This window comes from Neofelis nebulosa, chromosome 8 (assembly GCF_028018385.1).
Source record: "Neofelis nebulosa isolate mNeoNeb1 chromosome 8, mNeoNeb1.pri, whole genome shotgun sequence".
Classification (NCBI taxonomy): domain Eukaryota; kingdom Metazoa; phylum Chordata; class Mammalia; order Carnivora; family Felidae; genus Neofelis; species Neofelis nebulosa.
The window spans coordinates 130,690,969-130,710,007 of NC_080789.1; the positions used below are offsets into that span (position 1 = coordinate 130,690,969).

The 19,039-nt window shown below is 44.5% G+C and overlaps 1 protein-coding gene across 5 annotated transcripts in view; it reads left to right on the plus strand.

Annotated features, from left to right (window-relative positions):
- Positions 1-17,348, plus strand: part of SEPHS1 (selenophosphate synthetase 1) — a 31,582-nt gene extending 14,234 nt beyond the window's left edge. For 4 of the 5 annotated variants that reach the window (XM_058681878.1, XM_058681881.1, XM_058681877.1 and 1 more), the window contains exons 6-9: positions 943-1,033; positions 3,467-3,566; positions 13,086-13,298; positions 15,394-17,348. In XM_058681878.1, coding sequence (XP_058537861.1) covers positions 943-1,033; positions 3,467-3,566; positions 13,086-13,298; positions 15,394-15,608 — 619 coding nt within the window. In that variant the 3' untranslated portion in view covers positions 15,609-17,348. The remainder of the gene's footprint in view (positions 1-942; positions 1,034-3,466; positions 3,567-13,085; positions 13,299-15,393) is intronic. The other variant, XM_058681880.1, reaches the window with a different exon arrangement.
- Positions 17,349-19,039: the final 1,691 nt, after the last annotated feature.

A 19,039-nucleotide genomic window follows, 5' to 3' on the forward strand; every position in this document is an offset into this window, starting at 1 on the left:
CGTTGTAATTGACGTGGGTGAGGGAGTGCGTCATCTGCCATCGGAGGATAGAGCAGCTGGGTGGCCAGGAAGACACAGGTGCCTCCTGTAGTGATGATGCAGCATAATAGGAGTGTGGCTTGGGGATCGGTCCTCGTGTTGTCAGTGTTTGCCTTCCCTCTTTGAGGGGGAACCTCCAGGGATGCTGGGGTGGCTCAGTCCGTTACGCGTCGGACTCTTGATTTCAGCTCAGGTCATGATCTCACGGTTTGTGAGTTTAAGCCCTGCATCGGGTTCCATGCTGACAGCACAGAGCCTGCTGGGCTCTCTCTTTCTGCCCCTCCCCCACTTGCTCACGTGTGTGTGTGTGTGTGTGTGTGTGTGTGTGTGTGTGTGTGTATGCTCTCACTCTCTAGATAAACTTAGAGAGAGAGAAGTTTATACATTTAAAAAAAACAAAAACAGACCAGGAACAGCCAAGGATTCTGTCTGGGGCCGGGTAGGAAACTTACTGTTGAACAGTCTGAGTTGGAGAACTTTGCTGAAATCGCCTAAACATTAGACTCGCAGATTTGAGCCACATCCCACTGCGTCTCTACCTCGTAAGTGCTTGTGAAAAACAGCCCTGGTGTCAGAAGTCTGGTTGCCCCAGAACCACGGTGGGTCTGTACTGAGAATCTTCGCACACAAGCGGGGCTGAAGGCTAAGTGATTTGCTTCTTCAGACGCTTCTCGGGGGTGGGGGGGCCTGTGGGTGATTGCACGCTCCTCAGTTCTGTCAGTGCTTCTGGTCCAGTGGCAGCCTCAGCGCTAAGTTGGAAGGTTCTCCTCCGCTGATGGTGTTTGGCTTAAATTTAAGTAAGCACAAATAGTTTTTACCAGCCTCTTCTTGCTCCTGTTCTGCTGATAGTGCGTCTGTCTCTTCTGTGCCCCTGACTGGAACCTGCCTTGTTCTCTTCTCCAGGCCAGATAACGCAGTACCGGGGGACGTGCTTGTGCTGACGAAGCCCCTGGGGACGCAGGTGGCCGTGGCCGTGCACCAGTGGCTGGATATCGTGAGTGAACCGCTGCTTGCCATCGTGGGTGGGGGGCGGGGTAGTTTTTGTGGGGGCGGCTGGTTTGGAGACCAGGGCGCTCACCTCACACGTCCGATCGGTTGTGCATCTCCCTGGTCTGGCACCGGAGTTCGCTTCTCGAGAAGGTGTGTCTGGTCCAGAGCGAGCACCACGTCTCGTCCGGAAGTAAGCCCGTCCCTTTGCACGTGTTTGCACACATCGCAGATCTGCCACACGTCTTCATTCTGTCTTCTCGAAATAGTCGCACTGCCGGGAAGTGTTATCAGCCACATCCTTACAGAAATTCTAGGAACTGTCCGTCGTCCTATGTTAAAGACAGAGTTACGCGTATTAAATGCTTTATCTTTTGTGTCTTAAGCATCACTAACAAAAGGAGAGTGTACAGAAAGTGTAGTGTTTGGGGTAGAAATACGGGCACAGTTATTGACAGATTATTTTAGTCTTGAGGTTTCTGGTTGTTTTATTTATTTTATATAAATGAGTTATATTTAGTTATCACTAAATATAGTTATAATAAGTTATAATTATAATGAGTTATAATTAGTAACTCATAACATATTGATAAATATTTATCTCACGGAGGAAGCATCTAGAATATGAAGTTATTTATTCCGAGTCACTTTTCCGCTGAGCTATAATCATACTTCATTTAGGATTTCCTCCTTGCCATAATAATTCAAAAATGAATCCAGTGTGGCATAGTCTCACATAACATGATGCTTTTTGTTTCTGCAACTGTCATCTGAACTACCATTCCTGAGAAACAGTTGAACAGGAATAATAATTTTATCAGCCAGGTATGTCTTGCTCAATACAGCAGAGTACAGAAAATCTCTAAGCAACATTCTTTAGTTATTTTTCCCTTCCGTCCTGTGATGAGGGGAGGTTTCCCATCAGGTATGATCACCTGTACATCGGATGGGAAAGCCATCACAGGCCAGCAATCCACAGTGACTTTCCATAGGACCACCCAGGTCTGAGTAATTCAACAAGGGTACTGGTAGGAGGTGAGGCAAAGGAGCCTGAAAGATGAAGGGTTTGGGACCCTGCTCCCTACCCCCAATCTGACACCACCTGTCCTTTTTTTAATGCTCAAAATTGAAAAAAGCAAGATGTGAAGGTCATGTAGCAGCCTAATACCCTTTCACGAAGGTCAGAAGCAACCCAAGGATATATTGTCCTGGCGCCTGTGTGTATGAGAACACTACTTTGTGTGGCAGGAGAATGAGGTTGTTACCTCTGGGGGAGGACAGGGAGCTGTGGGCCAAGGGAGGATCACAGGGATGGACTTCAGTTACTGCGTTGGGTGGTAGATCGTCGGATATTATTAAAGACAACGAATGCCTGAATGATGGCCGCTAATGGAGCGTAATGGTAGTATGTCATGAACCCACATCGTGATGCTAGATTCTTTGGAAATCAGACTGTGGAAAAAAGGAAGCCTCTTTTCCCCTGACCTTCGTGATCTCCTCTATGGTCACCCAACGCTGTCCTTGGGGTGCATGCAATCAAAGCTGTTTTCTTTCTCTATTTTTTTTTTAAGTTTATTTTTTGAGAGAAAGAGAGAGCAAGTGAGCATGTGAGCATGAATGGGGGAGGGGCAGAGAGAGGGAGACAAAATCCCAAGCGGGCTCCACGCTGTCAGCGCAGAGCCTGATGCGGCTCCATCCCAAGAACTGTGACAACATGACCTAAGCCAAAACCAAGAGTGGGTCACTGAACTGACTGAGCCACCCAGGCGCCCCGAAGCTGTCTTCGTAGTCTCTTGTCCACCCAGATGGCTTGATGCAGAGTTTAGGTGAAGTCAGTAAAAGTGTAGTTGTATTGGGGCGCCTGGGTGGCGCAGTCGGTTAAGCGTCCGACTTCAGCCAGGTCACGATCTCGCGGTCCGTGAGTTCGAGCCCCGCGTCGGGCTCTGGGCCGATGGCTCGGTGCCTGGATCCTGTTTCCGCTTCTGTGTCTCCCTCTCTCTCTCTGCCCCTCCCCCGTTCATGCTCTGTCTCTCTCTGTCCCAAAAATAAATTTAAAAAGTTGAAAAAAAAAAAAAAGTGTAGTTGTATGAAAATGCGAGCCATCAGCTTATTAGAGGAGGTGGGGAGGAGAAGCAGGGGACACCTGGGACTGTGTGCATGCGTGGTGCATCCTGCTGGTTTTCCGTGGCCGGCACGCTGCAGGCCTGGACCATGGCAGTTGGGGGTCGAGAACAGAAAAGATGGCACGATTCTCTGTCTGAAGGGGCCCCTGAAACACTAGTCACGAGAGCAAGTTGGAAAACTTACCTTTGTGTACAAATTTAGGTCAGGGAAACCGCCAGAAGATGACAAAGGGAAAAATACACTCTTCTTCAGTGGTTAGAAGATTAATCACATTTTTTCCCTCTCTTTTCCTCCTAACCTCTGTTCCCGTCATTAGCCTGAAAAATGGAATAAGATCAAGCTGGTGGTCACTCAAGAAGATGTCGAGTTGGCATACCAGGAGGCAATGATGAACATGGCCAGGCTCAACAGAACAGGTAAGGGGCGGGATCGGCCAGAAGGCAGACGGTGTAGGCTGTGGGCCACGTACGGTCTCGGCCAGTACTGCAGGCCCGTCTGTGTGTCCCTGGCTTGGGGTCATAGGTCAGTAGCAGGAATCCAGATACTCTGTGCATTCCTGACAGAAATGCATTTTAAACGTGACTTGCATTCGAGAAAACGGACGACCGAGGACTGGGCGAAACATTGCATCGGACTAGGGCGTGAGGGCGCGAAAGCTTTTCCTCCAGCACACTTTCCTCTCTGCGCCTGGGGTCCGGGGCACTGTGGCCCTGCCAGCACCTCTGTCCCCCTCTTGCTTAGATCCCCCCACAGTGACAGCGGTGCCAGGCGCAGAGAAGAGTTGAAGTTATATTTTCTGTCTGTTCCTTCTAGTTCTAAATTTCTGTGATTATGGGCAGTATTGACTTCCTCTGTGCCCCGATTAAATGGAAGTGAAATTTATATAGCATACTTTCGAAAGTATTTGGCTTAGTGGGGTGCCTGAGCGGCTCCGACTGTTGAGTGTCTGACTCGACTGTGGCTCAGGTCATGATCCCGGGGTCGTGGGGTCAAGCCCCGTGTCTGGCTCCACACCGAGCATGGAGCCTGCTTGAGATTGTCTCTGTCTCTCCCGCTGCCCCTTTCCCCTGCTCACGCTTACACTCTCGCTCTCTAAAAAAAAAAAAAAAAAAGGTATTATTATTTCGAGGTGTTCTCATTGTTGATTCCCACATTTGTGTGTATAAAGGAATAGACATGTCATAATTTTTTTTCTCTACATTTTATTTCTCATCTAGCTTCCTAATACTGATAAAATGTAATAATAGTGGTTACCATTTATTTAGTAATTATTGTGTATCAGGAACTTGACCTACTTTCCTGTTTAATTTTTAGGACAACCTTACAAGGTAGCTACTAACTCATTCAGGGTCACACAGCTAGTCAGTGGGGACCTAGGATTTGAAACTACTGCTTGTAATGCTTGTATTATGGTCTGTTCCTTTCTGAACAATTTAGTAAGAAATTGAGGCTATTTCACAGTCTCGATGCATGGTAATTGAGTGAATGTTTTGGTACTAAGTTTTAAAAGCAGATTAAAATAAAATAGGAAAGGGGCACCTGGGTGGCTCAGTCGGTTAAGTGTCCGACTTTGGCTCAGGTCATGATCTCATAGTTTGTGAGTTCGAGCCCCGTGTCGGGCTCTGCGCTGACAGCTCAGAGCCTGGAGCCTGCTTTGGATTCTGTCTGTCTGTCTCTCTCTCTCTCTCTCTCTCTCTCTCTCTCTCTCTGCCCCTCTTCTGCTCATGCTCTGTCTCTTGTCCCTCTTTGTCTCTCAAAAACAAATAAATGGTTAAAATAAATAAATAAATAAATAAATAAACCAGGAAAGTTCCAGAAGCAGAATTCTCCTTCCTGAAAGCAGCAAGGCTTGCTGAGGGAATTACTTCTCATAGAGTTGAAGCATCATATTCTCCCCTTTTCCTGCCTTTCATATGCAGATAGAAAACACCAGGCATATTGCATAATTAAGAAGGAAGCTCTTCTCGTGAGTCTTTGAAGTCCTAACCTCTGATGTGCCAGAGGAACTGTTTCTAGAAAAGCATCTGTGCAGATGATTTGGAAGCAAACCAGCATTTAGAACATCAGCTCCAAGAGGGCAGAGTTTTGTTTGTTTTGTTTGCCGTGGTGTCCCCAGCGCAGAGAAGAACGCGGGGCACACTGTGGGTACTCGTTACATCGAATGAGCTAACTTTGCCACCTGCTAGCTTTCTTTTTGGTACTTCATGGATATTTTCCTTTTCATAATTCTGTGAATTGGATCCTATTTCTCCCCTTTGGCCGAAAGGAAGTACGTAAGTACAGGCAGATGCTGTTCTCAAACCCAGATCTGTCTGTCTCCAAAATTGCTTTCTCCAGTACCACAAATTCCATCAACGTAAGGCAGTGATGGAAATTTATACAGTTTTTTTCTGGAAATACCGGTGTTCTTTCTCCTCATTAATTGCATGCTGTAAGGGCGTGGGTTGTGGGGCATCCTGTCCGGGAACTTGGAAGATGAAATTGAAAAACGTTTTCCTTACAAAAGTCACTCTTCATTCAGTTCTTCGAGTTCCCTGAGCAAGCAGTCAGAAACAGATTTGAACATACTTTCTTTGTCCTCTCCCCTCAATCCTTCAGTTTCCCCCAAATGACTGCACCAAACGGATATGGTACTTAAGCCAATGAACTCTTCAGTTATTGAAAAAAGAAGAAATGGTAGGGCTGACCAGGGGATCTTAAAAGAGCTTTTCCGACACTCTGAATCACTTCACAATGTGACAATATGGGGCGCCTGAGTGGCTCGACCAGTTAAGTGTCCAACTCTTGATTTCGGCCGAGGTCATGATCTCACGGTTCCTGAAATGGAGCCTGCACTTGGGATTCTCTCTCTGCCCCTCCCCAGCTCGCATGCATGGGCGTACTCTCTCTTTCTCTCTGTCTTAAAAATTGATAAACTTGGGGCACCTGGGTGGCTCAGTTGGCTGAACATCCAGCTTTGGCTCAGGTCATTATCTCGCAGTTCGTGAGTCTGAGCCCTGCATTGGGATCTGTGCTGACAGCTCACAGTCCGCTTTGGATCCTCTGTCCCCCTCCCTCTCTCTGCCCCTTCCCTGCTCATTCTCTCTCTCTCTCTCTCTCTCTCCCCCTCTCCCTCTCTCCCTCTCTCCCTCTCTCCCTCTCTCCCTCTCCCACTCTCTCACTCTCTCTCTCTCTCCCTCCTCCCCTCCCTCTCTCTCTCTCAAAAATAACCATTTAAATAAATAAATAATCTAACTTACAAAACTGTGAAAACAGATTATTTTTTTCCAACATTTGCCATTCTCCCCTTCCTTAAATTACAATTTTTTATGAGATGTTGGGGCACCTGGGTGGCTCAGTGGATTGAGCATCTGACTTTGGCTCAGTTCATGATCTCGCAGTTAGTGAGTTTGAGCCCCCACATCAGGCTCTTAGCTGTCAGCACAGAGCCTGCTTCAGATCCTCTCTGTCCCTCTGATCTCTGCCCCTACTTCGTTCATGCACGTGTGTGCACACTCACACACACACACACACACACACACACACACACACACACACAGGCTTTCTCTCAAAAATAAACATTAAAAAAAATTTTATGAGATGTCCAGTTGATGCAAAAGAATTCTATGAAATATGTGCAGGGCTTAAGAGAACAACACCCATCTGCCCACTGTCTTGTATGAGAAACAACGTGGTCTTGGAAGCCCAGAGGTGTCCCACATTCTGCTCCTAGATTCCTGTACAGGAGCAGCTCCTGCCCTGAGTCCCATGTTTATTCTCATGTATTTTGCTTTTGTTATTATTAATATTATTAATCTTAGAGCAAGAGAGGGAGAGAGAATCTTAAGCAGTCTTCATGCTCAGTGCAGAGCCCGACTCGGGGCTAAATCCCATAACCCTGGGATCATGATCAAAATCAAGAGTCACATGTCCAACTGACTGAGCCACCCAGGCACCCCCTCATGTATTTTAAAATCTTTTTATCACAAAGCCTTGTAGCTTTAAGCAGTTAGTTGGGTTTTTTCATTTTTTGCTTCACTGAATCATACCTCTTCTCTTTTTCTTGCTGTCTTGTGCACATTTAACACTCCTGAGTGTTATTCCTGGTGTATGTAGTTGTACTTAATTCATTTTCATCGCTGTACGATTGTACACTCTGTCGCTGACTTACCCTGACTGCTGCTAGTGGGCATTCGGGTTCCTGCAGAGAACTTCCTCAGCCCGGGCTTCTGGTCCATACGTGTAAGAGGTCAGTGCTGCCTCGGCGTTTCTAGATGGTGCTCGTAGCTTCTGAGGGTGCTTGTACACCACGGTTCATAATGACCTGCCACATTTAAATTTTTTCTGTAATATATTTTTCCATTTATTTTATATGTATTTTTTACTATAAAAAAATGATATGCTCATTATAGAAGTTTTTAGAAAATGAAAAAAGGAGAAAAGAAACATTGTCCCTGGTCCCACCACCCAAGACAGCTTTTGTTAATATATTTATGTTTTCTTGCAGGGTTTTTTTCTATCATTGGTTGGTGGTTTACTGTTTTATTGTTCATGTTTTCAACTAGTGGTTGTCATACATTTCACTTGTATTTGGAATGTGTTTTTATTTATTTAACATTACCGAATTCTTTTTTTCCCACATTATCTCATCATAGAACACATAATTTTTAATGCCTTGGATGATCTACCAGAAATATAACATAATTAATTTACCTTTTGCCCACTCGTGAATTTGCGGGGAGTGGGGGGGTCAAATTTTTCCATAGTTAGTTGTCTGTGTTCCAGGAATATTTCTTTGGCTCTATTCCAAAGTCAAATTGTAATTATTTAATTCTTTGTCCTCAGTTGCTCTCCTCACTTACAACCAAGACTTTTCGTTTGTGTTTCTCTGTTCGTGTGTCAAACTGTTTAAGGAGTCTTTCTCCTTTTTTCTTTTTTCTTTTTTGGTCCTTCAAATTAAGTCATTAAACAGTGAGAAAGTGATTTTTACAGATTTTTATTTGTATGCTTTTTCAGTTTGCTTGTATTTGAGCATTTAAGATTCCCAGTCCTTACTTTTTGTACATTGTTGGGAGGAATACAATATGGCAGAAACTTATGGAGGAGCATTTGGTCATACCTAGCAAAATTACATGTACATTTATTTTGACTCCGCGGTCCTGCCTCTGTGACCTATGGAATGATGTGTGTGCAAGGCTATTATTCGTTGAAGCCCATTTGCAACTTCAAACGGAGGAAACACCTCAAATGTCCATCAGTAGGTTACTGAGTGATGTAGTCTGTGTGCTTACCATGGAATACTGTACAGCCACTAAAAGGACTGAAAGGTCTTTATTCTTGGAAGCTACCTCTTTTTTTGACTTGTCTGATAGAGGAGCGCCTGGGTGGCTCAGTCAGTTGGGCGTCCAGCTTCGGCTCAGGTCATGATCTCACGGTTCGTGGGTTTGAGCCCCGCATTGGGCTCTGTGCTGACAGCTCGGAGCCTGGAGCCTCCTTCGGATTCTGTGTGTGTGTGTCTCTCTCTCTGTCCCTCCCCCACTCACGCTCTGTGTCTCTCTCAAAGATAAACAAACATTAAAAACATTGAAAAAAAATTGCCTAATATATATCAAGTTAAGGAGTCACAAAACCGCGTGGGGAAGAATTATTTCAAATCACTCTGAGCCTGGTATTTTCAATGTACAGCCTCAGGACAAAAACCCACAAAGATGTGTCATTGTATTCAGTGGGTTTGTGTTGATGAAAATATTGGTATAGTATGATAAAATAAGTAAGTATAGTTGGGAACAAATTTTAAGAATAAAAAGAAATAAGTCCAAAGAAGCAGAGTTATAAACTGTAATCTTGGGGCACCTGGTGGCTCAGTCAGTTAAGCGTTCAACTTGATTTGGCTCAGGTCATGATCTCACAGTTTGTGAGTTCGAGCCCCATGTCAGGCTCTGTGCTGACAGCGCAGATCCTGCTTGGGATTCTCTCTCCCTCTTTCTCGGCCCCTCCCCCACTAGTTCGTGTTTTCTCTCTCTCTCTCTCTCTCTCTCTCTCTCTCTCTCTCTCAAAATAAATAAACATTAAAAATAAACTGTAATCTTTACTTTGGAATTAACAGTATGAACTCAGGATGTTGGTTTTTTTCCCCTAAAAATACTTATTTCCAAGCCAATTGAAAAGGCCTAGGAGCAGTGATAACCCAATAGTAATGAACTCCTAGTGCCCAGATTGTGATCTGAAAATTAACATTTCCCATGAAAAAGTGCCAGGACTCCTTGGGGAAATGACTGATTTCAACTCTGGGAAAGGAAATGCAGAAGATAAGCTCGGGACCTCCTGTGCCTGAAAGTAATGGAGCCCTCAACAGCTAACGGGGTCCTGTCACTGCACCAGAACTGGAAGAGCTGACCCCACCAGTCAGACTGGAAAGGGGGCAGTTTGAATATCAAAAGGAAGAGTGACTGAAGTCAGCTGAAGCATATCAAGCATCTAAAAACCAAGGAAATCATAATGAGAGTTGAAACTTCTTGTCCACCTTTGGAAGTTGCTAGAGCACCAACCATGCATTATGAAAATAAAGGATTCAGTCACACATTTTACCTTTCTTATACGGATGGTATTTGGGGAAATCCAAAGAAATAGTTTTTTAAATTCTTTAGAAGAGTCACTTCTAATAAATGCTGGAAGAATGAATCACACATTTGCCATTTTTGCTGCGCCCTTGATTTAACGAACCTCAACAAACATCAGTGGCTGCTAAAAACCATTAGGTGAAAGGTTCGTGGGGAGGTGATAAATGCCCCCCACCCCCCCATCAGAGAAACTGAACTTGAATCTCATCATGCCTTGGACCTGGCTACCAATATGGTAGAACCTGTCATCATCAGGGAAGACGGCCAAATCCAGAATGCAGGAACTTCCACAGAAAAAGTGACTCTGTCTCCACAACAAACAAATGGCAAGGGGGATAAAAAGAGGAAACTCTTAAATATTAAGAGGTTTAGGAGAAATCTGTTAACGTGCAATATTGTGTTGGAATGATAATGGTATTGTAGTTAAATTTTTTAAAACCTTTTATTTATGTTTTTAAAAAATTGTTAACATTTATTTTTTTGGGAGGGAGAGAGGGAGCATGAGTAGGCGAAGGGCAGAGCAAGGCCTGAGAGGATCCCAAGCAGGCTCCACACTATGAGCACAGAGCCCAGTGCAGGGCTTAATCCCACAAACTGAGATTGTGACTTGAGCAGAAATCGGGAGTCAGAAATGTGTAACCTACTGAGCCAGCCAGGGCACCCCCCTTTTTTTTTAATCTTTTAGAATTACATACTGAAATGTTTACAGGTGAGGTAATATGACTGGGGTTTGCTTTAAAGTTACCCACCCCACCCATATCCCCCAACGAGTAGGCAGGACTAGGTAAAACCCCAGCAGAAAGGTGGTAGTGGTTGAAGCTGGGTTTTGTTGGCTGCACAGGAAGGAGTTCATTGTGATTCATTAAAATTCCCATAGTAAAATTCGCAACAGTAATTTCCTATGCAGGGACAAAATGGTGATCAGTAAAAATGGAACCCTGATTACTGACTGGGGTTCACTGTGTCCTCTAAGCTCATCCAAGATGGCACTGGGAAGAGCTGCTAAACTGCACGTCTTTGCTTATATTAAATGTCATTGGCTGCCTGCTGCCCTGCCCTGCCCAGGCATGTTAATAGAATGGATGTCTAGTTGCTTAACCACCGTGATGGACTAGAAATTCTCTCCACCTCTGTTGTTGCGAATGCGCTTAGGTAAAAGAGATCTTTGTCTAAAAAGAAAATGTACCAAAAAACACATTCACTCCAGAGTACTCCTGTAAACATGGAGTGTATTTCATGTCATGAGAAGCATTTAACTTTTAAAAATTAGACTTTCAGTTACTCCCCCCCAAAATGAACTACTTCAGTATGAATCTAACAAAGGACGTGCACGCTGTGTATGAGGAAAACTATAAAACTGATGACAGAAGTCAAAGAAGATACAAAGAAATGGAGAAGTGTTCCAGGTACAGAGATAGAAAGACTCAGTATCATCAAGGTGTCAGGCCTTCCCAATTTGATGTGTGAATGGAACTCAGTGCAATGCAGTCCCATTCGTAATCCTAGCCAGTTATTTTGTGGATATTGACAAACCGATTCTGAGTTTGGATGGAAGAGCAGAAGACCCCGGGGACAGCCGACACAGTGCTGAAGGGGAGCATTTGGAGGACTGATACCACCCAGCTTCAAGACGGTGTAGTTACAGTGGTCACCGCAGTGTGATGCCGGTAATTGTGGACGAGGACATCAGTGGGACAGAAGGCAGAGGCCAGAAATGGGCCCACACGTATATCGTTTGATCTTTGACAAAGGAGAAGGGACAATTCAGTGGAGAAAGGATCATCTTTTCAACAGAACGTACTGGAACGGCTGGACATTTACAGGCAGGAAGTGAACCTAGACACAGATCTTTTTATAAAAGTCAACTCAGTCAGTTGAGCATCCAACTCTTGATTCCGGCTCAGGTCATGATCTCACGGTTTGTGGGATCGAGCCCCGCATGAGGCTTTGTGTTGACAGCGTGGAGCCTGCTTGGGATTCTCTCTCCTCTGCTCCTCCTCTGCTCATGCTCCCTCTCTCTCTCAAAATAAATAAACATTTTTAGAGTATAAAATGAGCTATCCAGCCATAAAAGGCATGGTGGAAACTCAAAAGCATATTTCTGAGTGAGAAGACCATCTGAAAAGACCAGATACTCTTACAATTCCAAATCTAGCATTCTGGAAAAGGCAAAACTATGGAGACGGTAAAAAGAGCAGTGGTTGTCAGGAGCTGGGGGGAGGGGTGGGATGAACAGGTGGAGCACAGGATTTTTAGGGCAGTGAAACTACTCTGTGTGATACTGACGATGGATACATGTCATACGTGTGTGAACACATCCACTACAACATCAAGAGTGAGCCCCAAGGTTGGGGCGCCTGGGTGGCTCAGTCAGTTGGCCGGCTGACTTCGGCTCAGGTCATGATCTCGCAGTCCGTGAGTTCGAGCCCCATGTCGGGCTCTGTGCTGACAGCTCAGAGCCTGGAGCCTGTTTCGGATTCTGTGTCTCCCTCTCTCTGACCCTCCCCCATTCATGCTGTCTCTCTCTGTCTCAAAAATAAATAAACGTTAAAGAGTGAGCCCCAAGGTGAATGAACTTCAGTTCATAATAATGTGTCAGTAACAGCTCATCACGTGTATCAAATGTATCACCAATGCTAGATGTTAATAAGAGAAGGGGGGCAGGGAGTATATAGGAAACTCCTGTACCTTCTGCTCACTTTTCTCCAAATCTATAAGTACTTTGAAACTTTTTTTTTTTAATTCAAAAATTAACCTTAGTTTAGGCAACACACTTACAGTGAGAATGCCTTGAATTTAGGTCCATCTTAAGTCTCGTTGACTTGATGATGTAGGCTGGTTTGCCTTTTGTGGAGCTAGCAATTCTTTGTTCACTGGAGAATTACTGCGGACTGAAGCTGCTGATAGTTCTAAATGGTTCAAGTAGGATAAGAAATCACCTCTCAGGGGCACCCGGGGGGCTCAGTCGGTTAAGCGTCCGACTTCGGCTCAGGTCATGAGCTCCCAGTCTGTGAGGTCGAGCCCGGCGTCAGGCTCTGTGCTGACGGCTCAGAGCCTGAGGTCGAGCCCGGCGTCAGGCTCTGTGCTGACAGCTCAGAGCCTGGAGCCTGCTACGGATTCTCCATCTCCCTCCCTTTCAAAAATAAACAAGCAGTTTTTAAAGAAATGGGTGTTTTTGACAAATTACTTTTTCATTATCCCAGTATGTCATTGCCCTGACCAATTAGGAATTTTGAGATCAAAGTTTGTTTAAAATTTTGAGATGAGGTGGGTTTTTTTCTCCTCAGTCTTCATTTATTTCACCAGGTAATAAATGGGTCCTCTGTCCTCTCTTAGCTGCAGGTCTCATGCACACGTTCAATGCCCACGCTGCCACTGACATCACGGGCTTTGGAATTTTGGGCCACGCGCAGAACCTGGCCAAGCAGCAGAGGAATGAGGTGTCCTTTGTGATTCACAACCTTCCCGTCCTGGCCAAGATGGCTGCCGTGAGCAAGGCCTGTGGAAACATGTTCGGCCTCATGCATGGGACCTGCCCGGAGACATCAGGTACAAGGATCCTGGGCCCAGATCTGAGGACTAAGCTAGTGAGGCTAATGGAAATTTCTCTGACAAGGAAGCAGCCAGGTACTTGAGCATGACCCCAAACTGTGTGAGGTCAGTGCTGGTAGATAACCTTGGCCTTCTTAGCACGAATGTTCTCAGGCCCCACGAGTGCCCTGCCATTCTGTGTGTGATAGAGAGCAGTGTTAAATTTCAGTGTTTCTGTTTGGTGACAGGATGGAAGGAAGGGAGAATATGGGGAAAAGGAGTCATTACTCAGCTTTCATTGGAAACTTAGCATTTGAATTAACTGTGATACCTATAGGTTACAGTGAACAGGTTATGTTTTTTCCTTGAAGAAAAAGTCTAAAATTGGAATTTCGGGAATGAGATAGTATATTGTGTCTCCACAGTGCCCCTTAACTTGACTCTTGCGTTTCATCCCCATATAGCCTCTGTCTTTTTTTTCGGCTTTTGTTATTTCTGTTTTCTTGCTAACTCAGGAGTTACTCTGACAACAGGGTCAGATCATCTGGGGATTTAAAAATACCCGTGTGTACGGGTCCCGGGGGTGTTCAGTTAAGCATCTGACTCAGTTTTGGCTCAGGTCGTGATCATACAATTCATGGGTTTGAGCCCCACATCAGCCTCTGCACTGACAGTATGGAGCCTGCTTGAGATTCTCCTCTCTCTCTCTCTCTCTCTCTCTCTCTCTCTCTCTCTCCCTCTCCCTCTCCCTCTCCCTCTCCCTCTCCCTCTCCCTCTCCCTCTCCCTCTCCCCCTCCCCCCACCCCTTTCCCTCTGTTTGCTCCTCTCTCTCTTTCTCAAAATAAATAAACAAAAACTTAAAAAACAAAAAAATACCAGTGGTTAGACCTGACCCCCAGGAAGCCTGATTAGCCCAGAGGATTCTGGGGTGCGGCCAGAGGCAAGGACCCCAAAGCCCTGCCCCAAGTCCGCTCTGTAAGAGGGCTTGCAATTCGCTGGTAGGCCTCCCACAGCCTCTGTAGAGGACCCTTCAATTTCCTGTCCTTAAAAAAACAAAAAACTTAAATCCGCTTTCTAGAAAAAAATTCCAAGAGGACAACTAAACTGTTGGTTCAGTGTCTGCCCAGAATGGTGCCTGCCACCCAGTGGGCCACTGATGCCACCTGGTGGGCCTGGAGTAAGTGTTGAGTGAATTAATGAATATTACTGGCAAATTCCGTTTGTTTCCTTCATTCAAAATTGATAAGTTTTTACTTTTTTGCAAAAGTATAGATACATATTTTTTCCTGGTTTAGTTCCACTTACAAATACATAAAATTTTCTGTCTGAGCTACTGACCTATATTTGATGAAGGTTTTTGTAACATATTTTATGTTTTTTCTGTTTTGAAGAGGACAGAGCCAGATACTCTGAGGCCTACACCTCTTCATGATCTTAAGTTTTAAGTTAAAAAGAAAAGTATATAAAAAAACCCTTTTTATAAAATGAGGAATCCACGTAGATAAGTCAAAAAGGAAAAGTTGTCTTTCGGTTTTAAGTATTTCTTTCAGCGAAGCAAGAAAAAAGTAGCTCCCACGTATGTTATTGAGGCCTTAGACACCTTACTCCTGTTAAATGAATCACACCTAGCTCATTTTCACTGTTTAAATAAAGTTTGTTGTGTGCTTTTTTTTAAAATTTTTTTTTTTAACGTTTTTATTTATTTTTGAGACAGAGACAGAGCATGAATGGGGGAGGGGCAGAGAGAGAGGGAGACACAGAATCGGAAGCAGGCTCCAGGCTCTGAGCCATCAGCCCAGAGCCCGATGGGGGCTCGAACTCACGGACCGTGAGATCGTGACCTGAGCTGAAGTCGGACGCTTAACCGACTGAGCCACCCAGGCGCCCCAGTTGTGTGCTTTTTAACATAGTAGCTTACCAAGAAGTCACTAATTGCTCTGCAGTTTAATCTGTGGGATTCTCAATTGACTGGAAAGGGCAGCTCTTGTAGAGACAGAAAAGAGTTGTTGGCCGAACCGCCCTCTGGGCGGAAGCGAGGTGGAAAGACTGTAGCAGAGAAACTGCTCACCAGGAATCCCAGCTGACGATAATTTTCTTTTTTTCCCTTTGCCAGGAGGCCTCCTAATCTGTTTACCGAGAGAGCAAGCTGCTCGATTCTGTGCAGAGATAAAGTCTCCCAAATATGGGGAAGGTCACCAAGCATGGATTATTGGGATCGTAGAGAAGGGCAACCGCACAGCCAGAATCATAGACAAGCCCCGGATCATCGAAGTCGCACCACAGGTGGCCACTCAGAACGTGAACCCCACCCCGGGGGCCACCTCTTAATCTAGACCCAACTAGCTATTTGGTTTTGTTTTTAAATAGATCTATTTCCTTTTTCATCATTTCAATTAAAGACTATAAACAACAACAAAAATCTCATTGTGTCTACACATCTGGTGACCTTAGGTCGATTTGTGAGTGGATGCAATTAATAAAATAAAATCCATTGCCTTTTTTTCCTGTTACATTAACTGAAGATGCACCTAATCTTGAGGCAGCTTCTGAGTTGAGAATTATATTGTTATCCAATACTGTTGATTCATTTTGAATCTTTAGACACTTATCTCTTGCCGCATAGGCTCTTTTTAAAGGTGCTTTCACGTAGCACAGACATTACCAGTCGTGGGGTCAGATAGCAGTTGGTGTCTTTTCATTTTGTGTGTATTTATCGTTCCCGGTCTGGTCTTTTTTTTAAAGTGTCTTGAATGGGATTCTGGAAAGATGGAATTGGTAAGTGACACAATGGTAGCCCGGTAGTGAGAGGGTCGCGTGATTCCTTCCAGTCTTTCCTTTGTAAAGCCCGGTGTCCTCATTCGAGAACATCTCTTTGACCCAGGACATTTTCCCAATAGCGCATTCAGTTAAACGAGGCAAGTGCTGAACTCTGCATGGAAAGCACTTTGAAGACAAGAAAGAAATCTAATTTCTTTTTTTGTAGCCTTCCTAATATTTGCAGTAATACCATTAACTGTTTTCTTTTATCGACAGCAAAAAAGGATACTTTTTGCGATGTAACTAGATGTTCTATAGTGCAACAAGGAATTGCCCTCCGAAAGGGGGTTCGTGTATAATACTCATTTACAATTCAATATATAAGTAACTACACAAATAATTTTTAAATATAATCCATAATAAAGACTGTTCTGTGGATGGTAGTGTTTAATACATTTTATATTTTGTATAGTGATTCAGGCCTCTTGTTTTCTTAAAATCAGCAGTTATTTAGCCTAATTCTCAGCATTATTTTGTCCTTGGTGCCAGTCCATTTTTGTGCACGCTTTTTGTGATCTGTGTTAAAAATCTGCATTGCCAACATCGCAGCTCGAACTTAAACTTGTTATTCAAATAAATATTTAATTTTTTTTTTAATGCTCTTGTATAATCAGATGCCCCCTTTAGTATTATTTTAGAAGCATTGGGAGGGTTTTGGCTAAAAGTACAATTTATCGGGGAAAACTAGATTTTAGTTTTATAAAACTTTTAAGTCTTTCACGGGACCTATATTTTCTTGAATTAAATTTTGTAGTTCTAGAACAAATAGGCGATCCAAAAAGGTGTTTCTCTGTGTTACTTAAAAACAGAGGCTTCCTTCTGTCTTAACCCACCAAACAGTAAGGAGGGGATCGCTGTCATTAAGCACACGAGTGCTCCGGTGGCTCAAGTGTCTGCCTAAGAGAATAAAGCACCCCCGTCCCTGCGAGTTTCTGAATGCCTCCTGCTTGCAGGCACCAAAGCCGTGAGAACAGACCCTCCTCTTGCCAAAGGAAACCAGCCCTCGGGAGAGGACGCCCCCGGAAGAGGCCTCACCGCGGATGCGCCCTCCACCAGGAGCCAGAGGGCCGCTGCTGCGCGGGCGTGACTGGAACTCAAGCCATACGTGCGGGTGTGCGGGACCCCAGGGGCCGCTCCGGAACTGACATTGATGGGACGTTTTGTAGGCATTTATACAGATGTTGGTCCCCAAAAGCTACAAACTAGTGGTCTGCAAAATAAAATGTGTTGGAAACCTCTGAGTAAGGTGAACATGCTGTTGAGCTTTTTTTTTTTTTTTTTTGACAACACCAGTGATGACTAAATCTGAATTCTTTTTAATGTTGGTCATGCCTTGAATGCTGATGATTTCCTTGGTGGCGGGCCTACTGAGAGGAAGTGAGCTAAGCGGATTATGCACCTGAGGAGATCTTCGTGAAGATTCACGTTTAGAAAAAGTGCTGGGGACAAGGAGGTCCGTGTAATTCACGTGATCTCGAGGAGGAAGGACTGGTAAAAGGTGGGGTTTCCCAGAGAACATTCCAGATGACCTGCTTTAAGATCACTTGGGGATGCTTGTCACACGCCCTGCCCCTGACGGGCAGAATCCGGATTCTGGTGGACTAGGGAATCTGTAACAGGCACCCCAAGTGGCCGAGTGCAGGGAGGTTAGATGTAAAGGGGTGTCGCAGAGGGCTGGGAGAGGACAAGGAAGGAAGGAAGGAAGGAGCTGCTTTCACAATATGCTTTTAAAGGAATTTTTCTCCCAAATTATGCTCACTCTGATTATTGCCATCTGGGGCCAGCAAAACCCAAACCAACCCAAGTGTTTTGAAATTTCCTTGAAGGATCAAGTGATTGAATATTTGGCTTAGTAAAATCTGTGTAAATGCCTTCAAATTTGGTGAATAGTTAACACGCAGACAATAATTTGGCTTCCTGGTGGCACTTTAACACTTCACACTGATCTTGGTGCAGTGATTTATTTTCTTTAAATCCTACGGTGCAGTTGCATCCAAAAATACAGCTTGTGAAAATACACAGAATTTTTTCATACAGCCTGGAGAGGCTGGGCCCTGGTGAGGTCAGTTACTCCTCGAGGCGACAGGCGTCACTTGCCAAGGAATATCAAAGCCTCGCTTGTTGTTTGCACAGGCTGTGTTGAAACATTTACTGTAATTCTGTCCAGGAGGAGAAACTGAAATATTGTGTAAGCAATATGTACTTTTTGGCTAAATGTTTTTTAAATCACTTAGTATATTGTAGTCTCCAAGTTCTGCATGCCTTATGATGAATAAACGCGAGTGTTTTAAGTTGTCCTGATTTTAGATGTATGAGACTGCAGTTTCCGTCTGAATTTAGTGTTGCCTTTGAAAGAGTTCTATCGGAATTCTAAGTTTTACAGTCTTGCTCTGTAAAGAGAGACCAGAGTAGCTATATGATACTATACTTCTTTTTTTTTATTTCAGAAGTAATAAAGCAAGCATAGATAATGATGCTTCAGATACTTAAATGTCTTGTGTGTGCATGTGTGTGTATGTAGACAGAGAGAGATTGATCTACCGCCTTGAGTTTTTCATTTCCCACACTCAGCACCCTTTTTCTCTAGATGAAGTCGTGGTTACATAGACAATATAACTTAGTTTCAACAGTAATTTGTAGCTTTTCTCATTAAATGCCTGCATATGAGTGATGCGATTTGAAAAAATTTTTTAGTGTTTGTTTTTGAGAGAGAGAGAGTGAGCAGGGAAGGGGCAGAGAGAGACGGAGACAGAATCCGAAGCAGGCTCCAGCCTCTGAGCTGTCAGCACACAGCCTGACGTGGGGCTTGAACTCCCAAGCCGTGGGGATCATGATTTGGACCAATATCAGATGCTCAACTGAGAGAGCCACCCACGTGCCCCATAAGCAATGCAATTTTTAAACATCCCGGGGTCCACATGGAAAACCGACAGATTGAAAAA